Consider the following 24,571-nt stretch of genomic DNA (forward strand, 5'->3'; position numbering starts at 1 on the left):
CCTATCTCAGAAAGTCTTACACTAGGTAAGACAAGATTAACTCTGTCAATAAGAATCCCAACAAAGGCTAGGGGCTTCCAACTTAATTTCCTTTGTAATAATGACCTCATCAGAGTGTTGGTTTCTTCTCTGATGTAGGGCACAGAACAATCTTAGGCTAAGTGATGAGCAATGTATCTCAAATCATAGGCCCCAGGCTAGAGCAGATATTTCTATCAAATCAAACCATGAGTGACTCAATATCCCTGCCATTCTCTACTATTACTACCTCCTATTCAAAGGATTGAAAAGGGGAAGAAATGAAGGAGAGAATCAGGTACTGTGTACTAACTGGCTATGAAATAAAGTATAGGGTGTGGATGAAAGGAATAGAAAGATAAATTCCTGTTACTGTATAAGCATTTCTCTTGTAGCAATGTCAGACTTATTGAGGAACTCCCTCCACCACAATCAGGCTCATTCATTAAACAACTATTTATTGAACTCCTACTTCCAAAACTTGGACTGAGCTCTGGGGATAAAACAGTGAATAAAAGAGACATGGTCCCTGCTTTCATAGACATTATGTTCTAACAGGGAGGCAGACAATAAACACACAAATCAACTGACCCATAATAATAGCTTGTGATAAATGCTATGAAAGAAATAAACAAGATGCTATGATAGAAAATTGAGAAGGAAGACATTAACTCTATTAGCAGTCAGGATAGTATAAACTAAATCACAGAAACGTGATTTCAGACACACCAGAATGGCAACACTTTTAAAGTTAGATAATGCCAAGGGTTGTCCAAGATGTAGAGAACTAAGTCTCATACACTGTTGGTGGGCATGTAAACTGGACCAGCTATTCTGGTAAACAATTCAGTAATTTCTAGTAAATTTTAGAGATGTCTACCCTATAGCAGTTTTACTTTTTGGTATAATCTTAAAGAAATTCCCAAATATGGTCAGACATATACAGAAATATACATTGAAGCCTTATTTATAATGTAAAAAGAATTGAAAACAGCCTAAATATTCATCAATAGAGAAACTGATAAATGAATTATGACATATTCATATAATACAGAAAAAATGAACTAGAGCTATGAGCATTAATAGAGAAATCTTAAAAACACAATGCTGAATAGAAATGCAGAAAGTTATGTGTAAAATGTACCACAGATTTTTTAAAAAGTAGCACTAAATAGATTATATATTTAAAGTGTAAGAACTTGGAGGAGAAGGAATGACACTAACATTAGAACTTGTTTCCTCCTGAGAGATGATAGATTTTAAAAGGGAACACAAGGAAGCTTTGCTCTCTCGCTCTCTCATTTTATTTTTTGAGAAAAAGAAAGAATAAAGAGGGAGAGAGATGCAGGCCCCTGCCAGATGGGTGACACTCAGGAGAAACCAAATTGAAGAGAATGTGCAACAATTTGTCATTCTGACAATCTAGTTGCTGGAGACTTCCTTCTGTCATATCTTCCTTCAGTAGAGTCTTGTTTAAATATTCTGATTTGGCCTCAGCTGTACTACTGAGACCTGAAGGAAAAACCGGTTTACACTTTGGCCCTTAGGTTAGCAGACCTCCTGAGGCCAGGTAATTGATGGTGGTAGTGTGTGTTTGTGGGGGGTGGGAGGGAAGGGGGACAGTGAGGGGAGGGTGTGGAATGAGATGAGGGATAGTGAGCTGTGAAGGAAGTTCAGAAGAATGATGAAAAGGGAGATTATAACAGATGGGTTAAAAGTAGGTGAGGGAATGGGGCAAAGTAACTACTTTGTCATCATTTCATGATCTAGATGAAATTCAGAGTTAAAATTGACTAATGAAACTTCACCTCACTCAGCTCCTACCTCCCATAATATACCCTCAAATTGTGTAATGACCAAAGTATCAAAGAATCAAGAGTGCTTCAGCAATTCCTATAGTTTTTCTTCATTTCAAAGTTTGTGAATATAAATATTAGAACAAAGAATACAAAAAGGAGATACTCACCTCCCTACAGACTTCTATACATAGCCTTTGAGTCCTTGAGTGTGAAGAGCTTGAAGTCTCCATCTACAGATGAGTGTGCAGAGACCCTGGCTACAGAGCTGACTCAATAGAAAGGCCATATATAGAGGTGAAGCTGCCAACACCTTTCCACTTCAGTCAAGGATCATGCGTTCCACAGGCTGTTTCTGCAGCTCCCTCACCCTGCACCCTAGTATTCTACAGGGTATGACTACACAATGAGTCTGTGCTCCAGGGCATAGCCCAGGTAGCATCTAATAGGCTCTGGTCATAGAGTGTTTCCAGTATTCTCTGATTATTTACTGTTTCCAAGGTTGTGTACTTGACCACGGTCCCTTTATTCTCCAGGCTTATAAAACAACCTGAAATCACATTGGTCCCCAACACACTTCTCCATCCTGGACTGTCTCCCTCTTAATCAAAGATGTAGTTTAAGAGTCTTTTTAAAGAATTTAAATGTTTAGGATATTACCATTATTTGATAATAATTAATTTTCACCTTTTTTCTGAGTCATCTTCCTTCAGCAAAATGTGCTATCACCAGAACTATTCAATCTGACTTGTCATATCTCTCTGAACTCAGTTAAATTTTGATCACTTCATGCCTGTTAGTACTTCTTCCTCTCTCTGGCCAGTCTGAAAGAGGTTAGGTAAACTTGTATGACAACATACTCTTAGAAATGTCAATGTTTTTATTAGGATGAAATTTTCTTCTGCATCTGGTAAGCAGTTACTATTTGAGCCTCTGGTATAGTTTTTATTATTATATAGGAATTTTTTATGTAATACTCCCACCATTACCTTACCTCTGTATAGTGGGATAAAGTTCATTTCCTCATTTAATCCCCTAGTAAAAGAACTGGCCTTCACAATTACTTAGTCAGCCTTCTACCTATCAGAACACATTTTTCTTTTTAAAGTTCTACATTACATTTTCTCTGACTCTATCCTCAGTTCTCCCCCCTTTTACTCTTTTATCTTTCAGCCTAGTTCAATCAATACCCATTCAGATATCTTTTATTTTTCAACTGCCCACACTCTCAACCTCATAAATCATGCTCTTCATCTGGAAGCTTCTCTTGCAATATGTCAACATAAAATCTATCTTTTCCTCCTTCAAAGCCAACTCTAACATCTTTTTCACATAGCCTTTGATGACAATAGGAAGAAAAAGAGTGAATGACGATTTAACCCACACACAATAGCCCAGAACACCCTCAGAACATGGACTCTCTAGGAAAGTGCAGGTGGGAAGGAGTCCAGGTATGTGCATGTAACCCCCCACCCCCCACCATGACCTGACCCATCTAAGTCAAGATTCCTTCCCTGACCTTTTCCCTAGATTTATAGGTAAAGATCTTCTCTTCCCAGTGAGGTTGCTAAGCTAGAAGAATGTGAGTTTGAGGCAGTTGGCAGCCATAAAGCCCATGATGAAACAGAGATTATGAGAGAAATAAATCCCCTAATGACAGGAAAAAAGGGAACTGAGATTGGGAGTGTTGATTATTAAAAAAAAATAAACTCATCTTTTTCTCAATTGGAGGGGAAAAAAAATTCTTCCCCTTTATTGAGAATAAAGTCACCTATATCCTTAGAACTTAATAATCAACCTTTCCCTCACTCCCCCAAAACCAACAAAAGGTGGAGGGCATCTCAAGGGCAGGAACTATGAACCGAGGTAATTAAGAAAGGAAAACTGCAGACGAGTAATAATCCCAGTTTTCCTGGGCGTGTGTGGGGCATCCAAAGGGAAGCAGTGGCCAACCATTGGACTGGGGCCACATTTGCATCCTTCAAGGCCAGGGGAGGAGCATGTAACTACTGATCAAAATCTGTAACAGATTGCAGCAGACGGCTGAATCCCAGCTGTCCCCAAACACCTCTTTTTTTTATTTATTTTTTTATTTTATTGATTTTTTACAGAGAGGAAGGGAGAGGGACAGAGAGCCAGAAACATCGATGAGAGAGAAACATCGACCAGCCGCCCCCCGCACACCCCCCACCGGGGATGTGCCCGCAACCAATGTACATGCCCCTGACCGGAATCGAACCCGGGACCCTTGAGTCCGCAGGCCGACGCTCTATCCACTGAGCCAAACCGGCCTCGGCCAAACACCTCTTTTTTATGGAAGGAACGTTCAGGGTATTTATTTCACTTAATCTTATTTTTGTAACAATCCCATTCAACAAGTGACTGGGAAGAGTTTAAAGGTGTTTAAAACCCTTTAGAAGAGGACGGTCACATACATTTGAATTATGGTACTAAAAACCATTTCTCACACTTGGGTTCTATAAATCAGTCCTCTAAAGAGCGATGGCGTTTTTAAAAAATTATTTTCTTATCTATTGGGCTATCTCCTTTTTAAAAAATATACTTGTATTGATTTCTGAGAGAGGAAAGGTGAGAGAGAGAGATAGAAACATCAATGATGAGAGAGAATCATTGATCGGCCTGCCTCCTCTGCACGCCCCCTTCTGGGGATCAAGCCGGCAACCCGGACATGTGCCCTTGACCTGGGACCCTTCTGTCCACAGGCCAATGAGGAGCTACTGTATTTTTAAAAATGTGTTTTTAAAATTGATTTTAGAGACAGAAGAAGGGAGAAGAGAAAAACATCGATCAGTTGCCTCCATGGGCATGTGGCCTGACCCAGAATCGAACCAGCAACCTTTCAGTGCAAAGGATGACACTCAATTGAATCACACCAGCCAAGGCTAAAGAGCTACTGCATTTAAACAGCCAGCATGAAATTATTCAGCCATTGGCCATGCCTGGATTATCCTAGGAGCAAGAACTCCATTCTCTTCTATGAGAATGATATATCCTGGCAGACAGCAGCTTTTCACTCTCCATTAGTATTTATTGAGTAACCCTCTGGTGGAAGTGGAAGGCAATTTGACAAGATATGTAAATATGCTCATTCCAAGAATTAATCCAAGGAAATAACTCAAAGTGTAGATAAAATTTATGCACTAAAATGTTCAGTGAAGATATAATAAGCAATCTAATTTCAAAAAATATTGAAATACTTATGTCATGGCATAGCTATATGGTTAAATAACAGGTAGCCATTAGAAATTTTTTATGAGTTTAAAACTATGGAAATGAGATTGTGTTCTAATATTAAGTCAGAAAAGGAGATACAAAATTGTATATCCAGTATAACCAACTAAAGAAATTTAAAAATTATTTTAATATTACATATACACATATATTTCAACACTATATTAACAGGGTTGTCCCTGGGTTATGGAATTATGAGTTTTTCTCCAACTACTTTATAATTCTAATTCTCAGTGCTTTCCAAATATTCAACTATGAGCATGTACTCTTTTGATAACCAGAATAAAAAAGTAAAAACTGGAAAAAATATAATAAAATATGGTTATCTCTAGGTAATAGGATAATAGGTAATCTTTATTCTTATACTTTTTTGAATTTCCTAAATTTGTTTCTGATCATACACAGGATAAGTGTTATTCTTTTAAAGCAATATCATATACACAGAAGCAACAGCATTTGTTTCAGCTCTAATTCCAAGCTTTTAAACAGTCTCACAAGGAGAAGAGAATTAAGTAACACTGAAGTAGATAAATGGACAATGAGCCTGCTGATTCATTGTTCCAACTGGCAATAGGCTCATTTCTCCTTTCTCATCAATTCTAAGCATGTCACCTCTAATCACCCATTCCTTCACTACTGTTATACACAAATATAACTGCTGTTTGCCTCAGAGGAGCTATATAGCAATGAAATCACATGGGACAAGCAAAACCAAGAGAAATGGTACACTTTTAATTACATTTTCAGTTATTAAAAAAACATACACAAACACGTAGTTGATTAGTAAGGAAAAATCGGTTCAGACTGAAGTTGTGAGCTTAATTGATGATGCCAAGATAACTTCCTGGGGTATCATCAGAGATTCCTTTAAGATTTTTGAGGCAAGACAGATCAGAAGAAGCCCATAGTTATGCTAATAGACAACACCAATGCCAAGACTGAATGCCTTTCCATTTAGTGACAATGCCAGCTTTATAGATTTGTTCTGCTTTGTCTCTTAAGAACGCCCAATGGTTTCTGAGAAACCTTCAGGCAAATTAGGCACTTTAGACTTCCCACATCACAGTTCCCAATTCCTAGGCCTTCCTTCAATCAGCCTGTTGCTAGACTCCTAACCCAGCTGCCACCAGTGTCCAGAACATCACACAATCCTTTAACAAAGTGACAGATGAGAATGGTGGTAGGAGAGCATTCCTGAGTTCTGGACGGAGGAAAAGAGCCTATGTTTTTTTCTTTTTTAAAACCCAAAAGAGCTGTACATTAAAAAAACAGTGACACACATTTGCCACCATTCTATTTATATCAGAAATGAATTAAAAGTTGTATTTCATAAGGCCAGAACATGTTACTAAAGCTTCACCCAAAATATCAAGATCTTTTAAGCCTTAATATTAAAAAGTGATTTATATTTATATTTCTAAAACTCAATTTCATTTATATCTAAGTATATGTATGCATTAAAAAATCCTAAAGGCTATATTCTAAAATATTAACACTGGTGAAAAAACAAGTGATATTTATTTATTTACTTTTTGATATTTTTAAAATCTATTTTACAATGAGCTTGTAAGTTTTTATATTCTAATTTTCTCTTTTGGGGAGGGGATATCCAATTTGATGAAAATAAATGCTTCCACACTTTTTGGCAGGAGTTTACAAATACTATTTCTGGAATTCCTCACCTTGAATTTTACTGTCCCTCTCTCAAATGATTTTCTTCTAGGTAAATTATATCAAATATTAACAGCAATCAAGTTCAACAGGCTCAACCTAGGATCCAAACCATAGATGAAATTAGGTGAAATTTAAAACACTAAACCCAAACTTGACTGCTACCATTTAAAAAATAATATGACTTCTTGTTTTTGAGTAAAGGAATATAGCAAATGATTTCCTACCAGTACTAGGTTGATTACATTGTATATATAAAGCACCAAAGAGTCACACTAAGAGGTATCTGACACTAGGATTCAGAAATCTGTAACAACACAATGAGCACACTGCCCCTTACAAAGTGAGTCTCGTGTATCCTGCCAAGGAACCTCAGCTTTTCATATAATTCAGCTCCTTATAACATCTCAGCTTCGGACATTTCCAGGTGGAAAAGAACAGGAAATGGATTCAGGAAGAATGGGGTTTCTCAACCCCAACTTCACTCAATGGCAAGTTAAGAAACCTGATTCTCAATTTCCACATCTGTAAAACAGGGATAATAAAAACCACCTTGTGCCCAGCTCAACCACTGCGCCACATGACCCATGAACCAGGAGGTCATGGTTCCATTCCCAGTCAGGGCCCATTCCTGGGTTTTAGGCTCCATCCCCAGGAGGAGGCAACCGATCCATGTTTTTCTCTCATTATTGATGTTTCTATCTCTCTTCCCCTCTCCCTTCCTCTCAATGAAATCAATAAAAACATATTAAAACATACATACACACACCTTGTGATATTGTTCCAAGAACTAGAGATGACATGTTTAATATCTATAATAGTTACTCCATAAATTATGACATAACTTGGTTTGCCTATGCGATAAATATTAGTCCTTCCTTTTGATGCTAATGCTATAGATTTCACTATAGTTAACATAAAATGAATATCTGAAAATAACTGTTTGCCTTTGGGTATATGGGTTGGTGAAATCCTGCAAGCAAGGAAGTTGGTTTCCCAACACCTTCCTTTTCTGCCTAGTACCCTATGAATCTACTTCACGCTGCTTCTGATAGCCACTGCTCTGACATTATCCCCAAAACAGGAGCCGGGCTGCATGGGCTTATAAGATTCCCATTTCCATGTACTCATTCCTTCCTCCTATTTCTTTCAGGGCCAGTCAATAGGCAAAGTAGATAGATCAAAAGTTGCTGGTTCATTTTTTAAATTTTTAAATTGGCAATAGAGTTACAGGGGGAAAAACTAACCAAAAAAAAAAAAAAAGACTAGGAAGAGAACAGTATCATTTAAGAAAATACCAATGAGTCAGGTTGAATTTTGTATTTCTAAATATAAAGCTAATAGAAACCTGCATTTTGTCAAGTTTCCCCTCCAAACTACCCTTCCCCCACCTTTTCTGCAGTGAGGTGACAACCCTCCATTTGACACCTGTGACTGGGGTTTCCAGTATCATTTGAGGAAAGGAGATCTTAATCACATAGACACAGTAACCTACAACCATAAAAACAGACCCTGGCAGGCAAATTTTGAATATAACAGCAAATTATTTTAAAGAAATCCTACCTAATAATAAACAAATATGCAAATTGACCGCACCTTTTGCTATGCCCAAGCCACGCCCACCAGCCAATCAGGATGACTATGCAAATTACCCCAACAAAGATGGTGGCTAATTCGCATATCAAGACAGCGTAGAAAGAAGCCAAGAGGGGCAGAAGGGAGCAAAGCTGCGGAGAAGCAAGCAAGCCGGGGGGAGGAAAAGGGAGGAGCAGTGGCGGGGGCAGGGAGAAGGAAGGAGAGCAGGCGGGCTGGTGGAAAAGGGAGAAAAGCAGGCAGGCTGGCGGAGAAGGCGGGGCAGGGGAGAAGGGCGGAGCGGAGGCGGGGCTGGGGGAGAAGGGAGGAGAGCGGGCAGGCTGGCGGAGAAGGCGGGCTGGCAGAGAAGGCGGGGTGGGGGAGAAGGGAGGAGAGGAGGCAGGGCCAGGGGAGAAGGAAGGAGAGCAGGCGGGGCGGGGTAGAGTGCAGCAGGAAACCCTATTGCAGGATTTTTCCTGCAACGGGAACGCTAGTTTGATATAATAACTAAAAGAACATGAAGGAGCCGTGACTGCTATGAAGAGAGATCTACCTCTACAGACCACCAGCACAGGGAGGGAAGCACTGCAGAGAACCGGTACACAGACCTCCTTGGTGCTTGTACAGTCCTTACCTGACAGTCAAAGTCCTGGAAGTTTCGTGTACCATTCTGTCAACAGAAGGCAGAAAACACAGTCAGTTTCCCCATGTGGCTTCCCCAAATGTGCAGCAAATTCAGTTCACAGTGAAAGCAGTGCATGTGTAGAGTACTGGTTGCCATAAACTAAAACGGTTCTTTCTCATAAAAAGTCTTCAGAGGCAGGGTGGGTTTCTAACATGTGTTAGTAAAAGGTGAGTTTTTAGAGGTGAGATTACACCTTGGTGGACTTCCTAAGAATCTATCCTATATAATAAAAGGGTAATATGCAAATTGACCCTAATGGCGGAATGACTGGTTGCCATGATGCACACTGACCACCAGGGGGTAAGTGCTCAATGCAGGAGCTGCCCCCTAGTGGTCACTGCACTCCCACAGGAGGAGCTCCGCTCAGCCACAAGCCGGGCTGAGAGCTGTGAGCGCAGCGGCGGTGGCAGAAGCTTCTCCCATCTCCTCAGCAGCACTTAGGATGTCCGACTGTGGCTTAGGCCCTGGAGAGTGGGCCTAAGCCACAGTCAGACATCCCCCAAGGGGTCCTGGATTGAAGAGGGTGCAGGCCGGGCTGAGGGACCCCTCTGAGTGCACGGATTTTTGTGCGCTGGGCCTCTAGTCCTATATAATAAAGTGGTAATATGCAAATTGACCCTCATGCCCTCACAAGATGGCTGCCTACAACCAGGCCAGCAGGGCAGTTAGTGAGGGATGACTAAACAACTGAACAAGCAGGCTGTGTGGGGCAACCAGGCCAGCAGGGGGGTTAGTGAGGGATGACCAAATGACTAAACAGCAGGCTGTGTGGGGCGACCAGGCCAGTGGGGGGGGGGGGGGGGGGGGCAGTTAGGGGCGACCAGGCCAGTGGGGGGGGCGGGGCGTGCAGCTGGGGGCGACCAGGACAGTAGCGGGGGAAGTTAGGGCAACCAGGCCGGCAGAGGAGGGCAGTTGGAGGCAACCAGGCTGGCAGGGGGGGCAGTAAGGGGTAACCAGGCCGGCGGGGGGTGGGGGCAGTTAGGAGCAACCAAGCCGGCAGGGTGGGGGCAGGTGGGGGCGACCTGGTCAGCAGCAGGTGGCAGTTAGGCGTGATCAGGCCGGCAGGGGGGGCAGTTAGGAGCGACCAGGCAGGCACATAGAGGCAGTTGGGGGCAACCTGGCTGGCAGCGGATGGCAGTTAGGGGCAATTAGGCAGGCAGGCTGGCAGGTGAGCGATTAGGAGCCAGTGGTCCAGGATTATGAGAGGGATGTCCGACTGCAGGTTTAGGACTGATCCCTGGGATTTGGCCCAAACCGGCAGTCGGACATCCCCCAAGGGGTCCTGGATTGGAGAGGGTGCAGGCTGGGCTAAGGGGACCCCCGCCCCATGCACAAATTTCATGCATCAGGCCTCTAGTGTGTGTGTGTGTGTGTGTGTGTGTGTGTGTGTGTGTGTGTGTGTGTAAAAGCCTAATATGCAAATAGACCGAGCTGCAGAACAACTGAACAACCGGTTGCTATGACGTGCGCTGACCACCAGGGGGCATGCACAGAACATGGCGGGCATTGGTAGCAGGCGGCAGAGGGTGGAACATGGTGGGCATCAGCCGTGGAGGGATGGTAGAGCAGGTGAGCAGGGGAGCCAGACCAAGGTGGGGCGCCAGTTGCTGTCATCTGGACAAATCTCTGGTGTTTACTGAAAATTCTTTGCTCCTGCATACTGCGATCCCACCCGGCATTTGCACCTGCTGCTGGCACTGGCCCCACTCACACCCGCTGCCATTGCTGAAGCCACTGCTCTCACTTGCTGCCGGCGCCAGGCCCCGATCACTCGGCGCTGTCAGCAGGTGCGAGCAGCAGCTGCCAGTCCCATCGCCCCTCAGGGCTTCTCTACCTCCCTCTGCTCCTGAGGGGCAATCAGGGCAGCAGCCCCCACTCGTACCTGCTGCTGGCGCAGGTCCCAATTTCTCTGAGCTGTCAGCGGGTGCGAGTGGGGCTGGCGCCATCAGCACATGGGAACAGCAGCGGTGGGAGTGGGGCTGTGGGCAGACAGGAGATGGGGGCCATGGAGGGAGGGATCGGGAGGGGGCGCGGAGTATGGGCGAAGACCTGCCCCTGTGCCCACCGCAGCCTCGCAGCCCACAGTTCCTTTCAAGGTACGTGAATTCTTGCACTGGGCCCCTAGTATAAAAGAAAGCAGCCTGCTTTCCCAGTAAAGCTGGTAACTTCTTGCCTCCCTATCTAAGAAGAGCAGTGAGAACTTGTAGGAAGAGGGTAAGACATGGATCAGAGTCTGACAGCAAACTTATAACCCACAAAGGAGCACCTGGGAGGAAAGGAGTTCCTGAGAGGAACAAGGAAGGCAGTAGTGCCTAGAACCAGGAATTAAAGAAAGGATTAAGGAGAGAACAAAGATATAGATGGATTGGAAATGTAAGACTTGAAATTGAATGAGGAAGAAAGTGTCACTGGAGGGAAAGAAAAACAAAACAGGATTCCTAATACAATGACCTATCTGTTGCATTCCATAAAACTGCTGATAGGAAAAAGGACACATCACTGAATCATTTAAAAAGCAGAACAGAGTCAAAAGACCGAAGGGGAATTCACCAAGCTTCTAAAAAGAGATTATATCACAGTAAAGTTAGATTAAAAAAAAAAAAAAAGTCAGTGGGAATGACTCAGAGGCATTTTTGTAGCATTTTAGATGCCAGAGTCCAAGAGTATGATGTAAGAGTATAAAAATGATAATGAATGATGTGTTTGGGAGGGGGGGGGGGAAACCTTCTAATTTGATTTTTCATAAAGCAAAGCCCCTCCCCTGAAAGAAACCTTTCTTTATTTAGAAACTATGTTATCATAAAATATATATTCTGCTTACAATAGTTTCCAGAAGGTGTGGAGCTGCTAATAAGCACCTTCCCAAAAGCTGCCCCTCCAGAGATCTAGACAGCTGGTCACTAAGTAGTCCCATCCCCCCTTCAAGGTCCTCTTAGCCCTCGCCAAAGGGGCTCAGTTGGTTGGGCACAGTCACATGCACCAGAAGGTTGCTGGTTCAATTCCCAGCCAATCGATGTTGCATTCTCACATCAATATTTCTCTCCCTGCCTCCCTCTCCCTTCCTCTCTCTCTAAAAATCAATAAAAAAATCTTCTGCCCAGCTGGTTGAGCATCGACCCAGAAACCAAGAGGTTACTGGTTCGATTCACAGTCAGGGCACATGCCTGGGTTGTGGGCTTGATCCCCCCAGTAGGTGCAGTGCATGAGGCAGCTGGTAGATGATGTTACTCTCTCATGGATATTTCTATCTCTCTATCCTTCTCCCTTCCTAAAAAAATTTAACAAATGTATTAAAAACACAACAACAAATAAATTGGTCAATTAAAAAAAAAAGAAGATCCTCTTAGAACCTGTTCTGTATCCCACTGCTGGCAGGACAAAACAGAGATGTTAAAAACACAGCCCAGAATGGTGTAAAAAACCCCAAAGAAACAAACTGTCCTCTACTAGAGGAACTAGTAGATCTACAGCAGCACTATCCAATATGGTAGTCACTGGTGACATGTGGCAATTAAATTTAAATTTTACAGTTTCTCAGTCACATTTGCCACATTTCAAGGGCTCAGCAGGCACACATGACTAGTGGCAACTATATTATTGGGCAGCAAAGATTAAAAAAAAATTCCATGACTGCAGAAACTTCTGGACAGTACTGATCTAGATTCAGAAAGCTTTTGAAGGAATAAGGCTATGGATGAACAGACCTCAGTTCTCCAAAGGTGGCAGTAAAGTCACAATAGATTACCAATCAGAGAGACTGCTGCTGATACGGAGAACAGGAAAGGGTGGTGGAGATAGCTCGTCTGAAGTACTGTTCCTGGCATGAAACCAAGTTCACAAAATAAAGCCTGATGCAATCAGAGCTTGGAGAGACAACAAAGACACGGTGCAGATGGGATGGGTAGCGTATTTCCAAGGAATGCTGCTATTGGTAAAGAGGATTATATTCCACGGTAAGTGAAGCAGCTCCCACTAGCCCCATACTATGCCTGAGAACTCCTTCAGAGAAATCATTGTGTTTAATTTCTTTTCTTTTTTTAATATGTTTTTATTGATTTCAGGAGGAAGAGAGAGGGAGAGATAGAAACATCAATGATTGGCTGCCTCCTGCATACCCCACACTGGGGATCGAGCCCACAACCCAGGCATGTGCCCTGACCAGGAATCGAACCGTGACCTCCTGGTTCATAGGTTAACACTCAACCACTAAGCCACACTGGCCGGGCCATTTTGTTTAACTTCTAATTAACTATGAGAAGCAGAAAGAAGGGCCCTCTTATATACTAGGGTAGATGGTTTGAGTAGAATATAAATGACCAGACATTGAGCCCCTGATTCCTGATTCAACTTGCACCTTCCCCCAAATAAAGCATCAGTCCTGAGGCAGCCTGAGGCAGTCTGTGAAGCCCTGAAGCCTCTGAGATGAGCACAAAGGGAAATGCCAAAAATGGAGAGATGATTCTTTCTAGAAATCAAAGCGAGCTTCTCGTTATTGAATACGTAGCAAAAGACAACTACGTGTTCTTTTTTTTTTTTTTTTTTTTTTTTAGAAAGAGAGGAAGGGAGAGGGATAGAGAGTTAGAAACAATGAGAGAGAAACATCGAGCTGCCTCCTGCACACCTCCTACCGGGGATGTGCCCGCAACCAATTACATGCCCTTGACCGGAATCGACCTGGGACCCTTCAGTCCGCAACCGACGCTCTATCCACTGAGCCAAACTACGTGTTCTTAATCCAATGTACACAGCTAGACTCCCAGAAGAAAAAGTACTAATAATTGAAAGAAGACTAATACTTGTTTTCTTGGCATTTTTTAAAAGAGATGCCAAACCCTCTAGGTCCTGAGAACTCCTTCAGAGAAATCATAGAGTCTAGGAGAATGGCTTCAGGCTTTGTAAGTGATCATCTTAGAGAAAGGGTATGACTGGGTTTGTTTGACAGTATTTAGCATTCAGAGTTTCTGAATGGAGGCCATTATTTGGGCCCTACTCAATCTGTGGTCAAGTGAAGCAAGTGAAGACATATTATTTGAACTTGTTAAAAATTTAATAGTGCTCATTGGGTGTATTCTGGAAGGATAAAGACTTCCCTGGGGCCCTTCCATGAGGACTTAATTGTCTCTGATATTTGAGGTACATGATTCTACTCTAACAAAACTTTTACAAGTTTCAAATTCTGTATATTTTCTTTTTTATTTCTGTACATTTTAAAGATACCATTAATTCCATGTTCAAAGCGATTCTTGCACTAAGCAGACTTAAGTAGATGAAAGGAATTCAAGAAAAAAATTAAAATAATATAATAATTGGGGGAATGACAAAAAAGAAAAAGATAAATTATTACTGAAAGTTGCAGTCAGGTAGAAACCAGCTAAGAAGAGAGTTTCCTGGTAGAACCTCGTGCCAGGTGTAGAAGGTAAGTGAAGCAGCTACTGAAGGTAAATTAAAAACAAATAATTCTCTCAAATACAAACCTGGAGAATAAGCAAAACGCAACAAGAATAGGTCAGTGAATAAAAAGAAGTATGAAAATAAAAGGGGGAGGAGAGAGAAAGTTTTAAAAAGTTAAAAAAAAAACCACATAAGTAATTGTCAGGGAGAAGAAGAGAGATGTAGTTTCCCAACATGAGATCTAGTCAAGAGGAATATATAGTTTCAAAAGACAGAAAGCAACAGATATAACGGAAAAGAAGACAAGATAGGTAAGACCACAGAACCAACTACCAAGAGGAAGATGTGAGGTAAATCTGCCTGTTCTGTGAACCTGAAGGGGATGAGGTTGTGTCTGATTCACCATTATATTCTCAATCCTAGCACTTAGTAAATGCAATAAACTTCATTTTGTGTAGATTATCAACATCCCAAAATAGACATACTCAATTTGAATGAAAATATGGAAAAGGAAGGATATATGCAAATGATGTGCTAGGAATTAAAGTGGGGAAAGGGAGCTGTTTTAGCAGTAAAATTTTAGAAACAAGTTAATTTTAAAAAACTATTAGAGAATAAAATATGGCATTTCTATTAAAAGAGAAATCTGTTCAAGCTATAATACAGAGACAAGAGTGAAAGTTCTACATATATGTGAGTATGTGTGTTTATACGGCTGTATGTGTATATACATTTTAATTATCTATATTATTACCTTCAAAAATACTAATTAAAAACTGGGACTTCCTAAAGAAACTTACAAAGAGGTCAGACACTTAGATAACCATCTGCATCTGATGAAAAAGTACAATTTCAATAAAAACTCTGTGGGCACCAAGCTAAGTTATGGTTAAGGCTTGGGCTCCTCCCACCAACTCCTGCTGACCGTGGAGCAGGCTGAGCACCGTCTACCACAGTGGCATCACTACTTTCTTGGGAACTCATTTCCTGCTCAAGTCCCATCTAGAGACTTTCTGACAAATGATGTGACAATCACCTCTTAGCACGTTAAGGGACACCCACCCTCTGGTACACAGTAGATGTAGTACTTCCTGAATATTCTTTAATGAAAATGTCCATAAATTTAAAAAAATTTTTTTAAAGAAACCTTGACACTAGCCCTTTGCCTGTTTCTACTGTTGGAAGGTTATAAAAAAAGCTAATCCCTGAGTTCTCTCTCCTACCCTCCTCTCCTCACATTTCTATTTCTAGTCTCTGGTAGAAAGAGAAATCAAACTGTAATAGGGTCTACCTCATTTCCTACTGTAACAATCACCAAAACAAAGTAAACAACTTGTTTCTGTTCTCCCAACCAAATATTTATACCCCTTCTTGTTATTTTCTCAGTTCTGCAGGGTCCAATTGTGGCCCCCCTACTGATTTTCTCAAGCCCAGCCGCGGGCTTTCACCATTCGGTAATATCTGAACCAACAGTAGGTAGAGGAGGGCAGGGAAAATGAAGCAAAACCCAGTCAGCTCTCCTGCTTGTTATAAGGTCTTTGGGAGAGGCGTGGAAAGTACCAGCTACAAGAGGCAGCAGATCATGGGAAGACCTCTAGACCCCTGATTCAAGTTGAAATCAACAAATGTGGGATCTAGTCCTGGCTTTACCACCGTACTAGACATGAACGTTGGACAAGTCATATAACCTCTCTGAGCCATATCTGTAAAATAAAGCTAAAAATACCTTTAGCTACTTATTTTACAAGAAGTTAGAAGATTTATTTGATATTTGTGAAAATGCTTTGAAAATGGTTAAATGCCATTTTTTTAAAAAATCATTTCATATGGTTGTGCAATTTCTGCCCTCCCAAAGCAAAGTGCTAGTGGGTGCTTCTTTTCATCACTGGAGCCAAAACAAGCACAAAAAATTACCCACTTCTTCACAATTCTGAGCCGAGAAAAGCCTCACTTAACGCTATTTTGAGAATGCTTCCTCATAGTCATCTCAGGACAAATTTCTCCATATTAGATTGGGTCTAGACTTCCTTTAGCTCCCTGAAGCCAGGAGGAGTCTAGTGATGTCTTTGTATGAGAGTATATCTATGAGGAGAATGGAGAGAAAGATGAAGCGAAAGAGACAGGGCAAGCCACAGAGCTGATGCCAAAACACCTACAGAGGGAACATGGTGGAAAGGCCTCAGGTTTTGGAGTAAGAAAGATGTAAGTTTTAGTCCTGGCTCTGCCACTTACTGACTGGGCAAGCCACTCTTTCAGTCAGATTTTCATCTGCTAAGTGAGGAATAATACTATCTACTTCAGAGGGATACTCTGATAATTAAAAGAGAGAAGGTATGTAAAGCATCTGGCACTAAAAGGTACTTAATAAATAATAGCAGGATAGGTTAAAAAAAAGCAACTCCCCCCCAAACAAAAAACTCAAGACATCTATCTACACCTATTCAAACCTGAAGGCTTATCCTATAATAGCAATGGCTCTCAGCTGGGGAGAACTTTGCCCCTCAGGAGACATTGGACACTATCTGGAGACATTTCTGGCTGTCACGACTGGGGAGGTGCTACTGCCATCCAGTGAGTGGGTAGAGGCCAAGGATATACCCTACAATGCACAGAATAGTCTCCCACAATAAATAATTCTCCAGCCCAAAACAGTAGTAGTGTTAAGACTCTGCAGTAGGCATTCTTAGGTACTCAATCAGAGTAAGCCAGTTCACCTCTCTTAGCCTTAATTTCCTCACCAGCAACATGGGAATAGTTGATCTGTGTGACCTACATCACCAAGCTATTGGCAGGATCAAATGAAATAATGAGTAAGCAGCATTATCATCATTATGCCGTTCACAGGGTATGCAAAAGCACCCGCTTGCTCGGCAAAGGCAGAAGCATTGATATATTGGGGGGGGGGGGCGCTAACTGGGGTGGAATTCTTTGTTTGGGAATGCCCCCATCCAAAGAGGACCTCTTGCCAATCTACTTCTATAAAGCTTCACTGGAGCAGGGGACTCTCATGCACAATGACTGGATAGGAGCACTTCTTAGGGAGAGAGAGAGAGCATGGGAAGTGGGTAGGAACAGCACAGGCCTATCAAAGAGGAGCTAACAGATGTTAGCAAGTGAGGCATCTTGCTGTGTCCTCAAAAAGTAGCCATCTCTCTCTCTCTCTTCCTCTTCTTAAAAGGCCACCAATCCTATTGAAAGAGGACTATACTCTTTTGACCTCATGTAACCTTAATTACCTCCTTAAAGGCCCTATCTTCAATAAAGTCAATGGGGGGGGGGGTGTTCAACATATGAATTTGGGTAAGAGGGGCACAATTCTGTCCACAGAACTTGGGCATACATCAGACACAGCCAAGGCATCATTGTGGCCTCAGAGAGGAGGATCCAGAAATTGATTCAATGCTTTTCTACGGTAACAGTCACTTTTCCATATACTTTCTCTATGAGCTATCCAGTCAATCCTGCAACCCTTTTGTACAGGTGCCTCTTCAGGCATCCTGTGGACTTCCAGGGTTAGGAAAGGGTCCTCCTCTTATTTGTGTCCCAGTCCTCAAATATCTGAGACCCATTAGGTCATGGTTTTCCTACATTGGCTAATCACTTTAGGCTCGGTTCTCAATTATGGGAGTTGTGTGTTTTTTTCTCCTTTTCTTTTAATCCTCACCTGAGGATATGTTTTTATTTATTTATTTTATTTATTTTATTTTTTTTTTTTAGAGAGGAAGGGGAAGAGAGAGAAACACCGATCAGTTGCCTCCAGTATGTACCCCAACTTGGGTTTGAACTTGAAACTTAGGTATGTGCCCTGACCAGGAATCAAACCCGAAACCTTTTGGTGTACAGGATGGCACTTCAACTAACCGAGCCACCCGGGCAGGGCAATCATGCGAGTTTTTTAAAAAGCTCAACCACACCGCAGAACAATTCAATCAGAACCTCTGGAGGTAGGGCCAACGCATTGGTAATTTTTAAATCTCCCCAAGTAATTCCAACAAGCAGGAACACTGATCACAGAGGTGTATGTGTGTGTGTCCCATTCTCCTCCCCTCAGATTCCAATTTGGTGTAGAGTGGAACCCAGGAATCTGCATTTTTAAACAATTCCCCAGTTGATTCTGGTGATCAGCCAGATTTAGGATGGATTACGATCTTCCAGAAGCTAAACTGGCTACCTACCTGCCTTGTAACCGTTCATTTCTGTGGCTATGCATAAACTTCACAGAAGATTTTATTTCCTTCCTCCTCTTTGCAGCACATCTATTTGGGGACAGCCCTTCATATGCACCAAAAGACAGGACTTAAAAGAGGTTTTGCTTTTTTTTAAACATGAGGGGGAAGCAGCAGAATAAACCAAAGGGGGCTAAACAAAGTGTGTAGCTTGTCAAGGGAAAGAGCAAAAAATCTGGTGAAAGATAAAGGAAGGAATGAAGTGGAGATGGAGATGATGTCACAGGGGAGAAAATGGAGCTGATAGGATTCAACAGCAAATTAATAAAATGCATAGTAAGTCATCAGCCATAGAAGTTGTAGGTGAAGGGCCTTCCTTTCAGCAAAAAAAAAAAAAAAAAAGGTGATAGGCAATAACATCTTTTGGTGTACCCCTCATCCCAACCTCACCCATTTTACCCTCACTATTCATCAATACTTCCCTCAGGAAAGAATGCCATGTAGTCAATCACACCAAGCTACAAGAGTATTTTAATAGGGGACAATGACAATAAACCAAAAGAGGGTTGAAAAAAAGGAATTTCTTTTTTAAAAATATATTTTATTGATTTTTTACAGAGAGGAAGAGAGAGGGATAGAGAGTTAGAAACATCGATGAGAGAGAAACATCGATCAGCTGCCTCTTGCACACCCCCTACTGGGGATATGCCCGCAAGCAAGGTACATGCCCTTGACCGGAATCGAACCCGGGACCTTTGAGTCCGCAGGCCGACGCTCTATCCACTGAGCCAAACCAGTTTCGGCAAAAAAAAGGAATTTCAGGCACATTTATTGAATGGAGTGGGACTGGAGAGAGGATAAGCCTTTCTTAGCTTTTTGGTAACTTATATCACACTGGTCTTTAGTTTGTGCACTTCTCTAACACTAAAAGAAAAACGAGGACTATCCCTGACATCCAGGCATCCCTGGAGGAAAACCTCCACGTTGGCAGAAGGGTCGGTCCCATCATACACTTGACAAACTGTGGGGGGAGTGTTGTAGCCTGTGCACTTCACTAGCCATGGAAGTTAAGTTTTCCTTACAGAAGCTGAAACTCAAGCCTTAGGTGGTTTGGCTCAGTGGATATAGCACTGGCCTGCAGAATGAAGGGTTCTGGGTTCAATTCCGGTCAAGCCACATGCCCAGGTTGTGGGCTCAATCACCAGCAGAGGGCGTGCAAGAGGCAGCCCATCAATGATTCTCCCTTCTCCCTTCCTCTTTGAAATCAATAAAAATATATTAAAAAAAAGAAAAAAGAAATTGAAACTTAAGATACTTGTATTTTAAGTCAAAGCCCACTCTCATACTTTCTACTTACCTTTGCCTTATTATTTTTTCCCTTAATATCTCTATCTGAAAAGCAGGAAAATCTCAAGGATAACATGATTCAATTTGGCCAGTGGAAACAAAGTAGAAGGAAAGAAAAATGTGGAAAGGCACAAAAAAGATGGTTAAAAATATATTTTAAAAAGCATTCCCTCCATAGAAAGTCAAGCTAACTATGTTTTGAGTTAGTTACTATTTAGATAACATAGAAATGAACTAATTGTAGAACAGACATTTTAGTGAAAAGAATAGTCTCTAAATTTTAGTGAAAACAGAGCAGTCTTTACCTTATCATTTAGAAGTGGTTTGATCTCTGTGAGTTGAACATCCTGAAGTTCATCCATGAGGAAGATGAAAGTAGAGGATTCTCAAAAATAAATCAGTGACTCTGAAACAGAAGAGAAGGAAGTGAAGAAAAAGGCTTAAACTAGGAGTTGGGCCCTGGCCAGGTAGTTCAATTTTTTAGAGCTTCCTGCCGATACACCAAAGTTGCAGGTTCTGTCTCTGGTCAGGGCAGATACAAGTCAACCAATGAATGCATAAATAAGTGGAACAACAAATCTCTTGTGTTTTTTTTCTTTCTTTTCCTTTCTCTCAATGAAAAATATTTAAACCAGGAGTTGGAAATAATATAGTCTCATTACTTCCATTCATTCAAATATTAGAGGTTAGCATGTGTCATGCACTGCTCAGGGTGCTGAAGACACAGGAAACTAGATAGTATGGCAAACAGACTCAAAGTGGCTTCTATGATCTCTGCCTCCTGATATTCACATTCTAGCATAACCCCTCAATCCCCTGAGGGTGGGCAAGACTTTTATCATTCCTTCCAAGGACCCAGAGAATGCCAAACATGAACACTCTTCAAACTATGGACCCCACATGCCAATCATAAGCATCCCAAACATTTGTGCCACTTAAAGAGCACAAGCCTGATGATAATTTAACTTTCCTATGGAACATGATTCTTTTCTCAGATCCCAGGCATCCTATAAACTTGATTAAGCTACTGAATGCTCAAAAGTTGAAATTTTTAGTTTGTTTTTAAACTGATTTTTCAAAAAATGTTTTTTTTAAATATCCCATAAAAGTGTGCCTTTTATTTTATTTTTTTTATGATTTTTCAAAAAATGTTTTTATTGATTTCAGAGAGGGAGAGGGAGATAGAAACATTGGCTGCCTCCTGCACGCCCCCTACTGGGGATTAAGCCCATAACCTGGGCATGTGCCACAACGGGGAATAGAACCTTCTGGTGCTTGGGACAATGCTCTACCAAATGAGCCACAGCAGCCGGACTTAGTTTGTTTTCTACCAGTTACATTTCAAAAGGAGATGGAATGGCTTGAATCTTTTATCACAAATTTCAGCCAGCATCTACAATCCTCTCTTTTGCAGTGATGCTTTGATCCAGTTAACTCTAAAAACATTGGCCTACCTGCTATCTACTTGTGTGTTTATTAATCACACTATAAACTGTGGCTACTTTTCAATTGGACTTCACTGGTTATCAATAATTTAAAATGGCGATTTTACGCCCTAGCTGGTTTGGCTCAGTGGATGGAGCATCAGCCTGCAGACTGAAGGGTCCCAGGTTTCATTCTGGCCAAGAGCACATGCCCAGGTTGTGGGCTCGATCCCCAGTAGGGGGCGTGCGGGAGGCAGCTGATTGGTGGTTCTCTCTCATCACTGATGTTTCTATCTCTAGAAATATATTTTTTAAATGGCGATTTTAAAGTTCTTTTTCCTATTATAAAAGCAATACTATATATGCTCACTTTAGAAAATGTGGAAACCACAGAATAATGAAAAGATATTTTACTTAGTCCTTCCATCTAAAGACAACTACTGTTAAGATTTCATCTATTTCCATTTGTTCTTTTTTCCCATGTAAAATGGTGATTTCCTGAAAATGTTTTTCCAACCCACCTGCTTTATTCCCTACTTTAACTCACTCACTTGCAAGCAGGATACTTCAAAATGTTGATAACTCAAATGTGACTCTGTATAAGGCCTGTCTAAGAACTTGGGAACAGAGGGAAAGCCTGAGCTGCCCTCAGGTCCAAAGTGACTGGCATTCACTGTGTTCCCATCCAATTTATAAAGATGAAAAAAAAGTGATGATGTGAAGTTTGGGCCAGGACAAACACTTAAATAAAGGCACAAATTAAATAAGAAGGCTGTCCCTATCAGCTGGGTCCAGTGCAGACTTAATGCAGGACAGGGAGCTGCTATAGTGTGACTTAGGAATTGGCAATAAGACAATAGATGTTCACCTTCCACATTAAAGGGGACCTAATGCATTCTTCTAGAGACTCAATTTTTGCTTAGTTCTCATTGTTCTGAGCCCTTGCCAATGAATAGTTTTTTAACACCTATGAGAAAACCAAGACCACATGGTGGAAAATTCCATCTCCAGATCTCCCAGCTACACAGACTGGCTTCCTCCTGGGGAATCTAAAGCCTGAGGTTCCCCTTGCACAAATGATATGACTGCCAGATCCATCCTGGTACTAAGGGATATTTTTAAAAAGCTAGTAGGGATTTTATAAACTGCAGTAAATAACAAAATGTTAACCCTCTTTCCCAGCTTTATGAGGTAAAGGGAAGACTGAAAAGTAAAAACCAGCCATCCTTGAACTGAAGAAGTAAGCCTGATATCAAATAGCTAGGGGGGAAAAAAGAGGGGCAGTAATAAATCCTATACTGTGCCAGGAACTATAACCTAAGCATCTTTGTTTTTTTAAATATATTTTATTGATTGATTTTTTTACAGAGAGGAAGAGAGAGGGATAGAGAGCCAGAAACATCGATGAGAGAGAAACATCGATCGGCTGCCTCCTGCACACCCCCCACTGGGGATGCGCCCGCATCCAAGGTACATGCCCCTGACCGGAATTGAACCTGGGACCCTTGAGTCCGCAGGCCGACGCTCTATCCACTGAGCCAAACCGGTTTCGGCTATAACCTTATGTTTAATCCTCATAACAGTCTTCTTGGGTAGATATCTTCATTTCTTAAAGTTGAGAAACTTAGGCTTAGAGAGAAGTTAGTGACTTTTCCAATATTCCACATCTAAGTAAGTAACAAGGCAAGGATTTTAAAAGCCTTTGCTTTTCCCACGATACCATAATGTCAACGCCAGGCTCTATCTACTGGCTGTAGAACCCTGGGCAAGTTTCTTCCCCTCTAGTCACAGGGGCACCACCTCCTTGAAGTAAAGATAATAGAAGCCCAGAGCAATTCTGTAACTCAGATGCCTTAGAATGAAGGTTTGAGTCATCACACCAGCAAAAAAGCCCTCAATATCTCAGTAGTTAGCTGAGGATTAGGAGAACGAGTAGGGAAAGAGAGACAAAATTCCAGCTATTACTTGGTAACCAGTTTTAGAAACAATGGTTATTTCTTGCTTGTTGTTAGAACAGTGAGCCTCAAAAAGACAATCACCTGGATATCTTATTCAGGATCTTAGGCATAATCAGCTTTGAGTAATGACAGTCCAATAAGTGACCTCATCATATGAGGAGTGAAGATCATTTGAGTTGAAGAGATGAAGAACAGAAAGACTAGATTATTAGCACCAACCAATCCCTAATAGAGATGAAGAGAATGGGACAGAGAAAGACTATTAATTTAATTTTATCCTGCCTTCTTCTAAAAAAGATTTCAGATGGAAATTCAAAAAGATTCAACAGCCTCCCTCCACCCGCCCCCCAAAAAAGAAAAGATTCAACAGACCAGACTAATTAGAAGGGAAATGTACTGGAGAAAGACAGAGTTTAGTAGTTTAGTGCAGAAATCTAGTTGATGGGGAGTGGAGAAGTCAATGGGGGAGAAAAGGGAAACATCTTTAATACTTTCAACAATGAAGATATGTTGAAACAAAAGAAAGAAATCTAGCTGGCAGGTGAAAAGAGCCTGACCCCGTTATTAAAGTCACAGATATAAAGAAAGGAAATCAGGGGTATAAAATTGATAAAAACATTGAGAGGTCAGAGAAGTCAGATTTTGCCAAGGTTTTGTAGGGGTTCAGAACAAGCCACCCCAAGATGTGCCTAAGTAGTACATGGATTATTTCAAGCTCCCCTACCCCCAACTATCTAGGAGCCTGGCCCACATTAACAGATATCACACACAAAAAAAGAAAAAGAAAAAGCCCGACCAGTGTGGCTCAGTGGTTGAGCGTCGATGCATGAACCAAGAGGTCACCAGTTCGACTCCTGGTCAGGGCACATGCCAGAGTTGGGGCACAGAGTGGAGTGAGATTTAGTGAGGAAAATCTGTGTAGGTGCTAAAGAAGAGCAGAGCTTGCCACCCCAAAATATGCCTCTTTGGGATATTGATTATTTCAGGCTGATTAATTTTAAGAAACAGCAGACAAGGGACAAGCTCTGAAAACCAAGTAGGACAGTGTAAAAGGACATTTACATCTGCAGAAGGGTACTTCCATCTGTAGAAGTGCTTTCCTCACTATACCACGCCTGCGTTTACTAACAATGATGAAGACATGGACTTAACTCTATACAATAATCTTATTCTTATTTATTGTGCTTTGCCAGGTAATTTCCCGGAAGTGACTCTCCACCCCCAATACCTGTTGTCTTTACTGAAGGTGGTATTTAAGGTGATGGCTTGACATTTTGATCATCTTTTTTTT

At 41.7% G+C, this 24,571-nt stretch overlaps 1 protein-coding gene across 3 annotated transcripts in view; it reads right to left on the minus strand.

Moving 5' to 3' along the window:
* NDRG3 (NDRG family member 3) overlaps positions 1-24,571 on the minus strand; it is an 81,087-nt gene that overhangs the window by 42,928 nt on the left and 13,588 nt on the right. Inside the window, exons 2-4 of one of the 3 annotated variants that reach the window (XM_054724043.1) lie at positions 20,204-20,304; positions 8,944-8,979; positions 1,985-2,047 (exon numbers count right to left, since the gene is read on the minus strand). In XM_054724043.1, coding sequence (XP_054580018.1) covers positions 1,985-2,047; positions 8,944-8,979; positions 20,204-20,260 — 156 coding nt within the window. In that variant the 5' untranslated portion in view covers positions 20,261-20,304. Of the gene's footprint in view, positions 1-1,984; positions 2,167-8,943; positions 8,980-20,203; positions 20,305-24,571 lie in introns of those variants that run through there. The other 2 variants (XM_054724042.1, XM_028157779.2) reach the window with 2 other exon arrangements.

This window comes from Eptesicus fuscus, chromosome 12 (assembly GCF_027574615.1).
Source record: "Eptesicus fuscus isolate TK198812 chromosome 12, DD_ASM_mEF_20220401, whole genome shotgun sequence".
NCBI classification, from domain to species: Eukaryota; Metazoa; Chordata; class Mammalia; order Chiroptera; family Vespertilionidae; genus Eptesicus; species Eptesicus fuscus.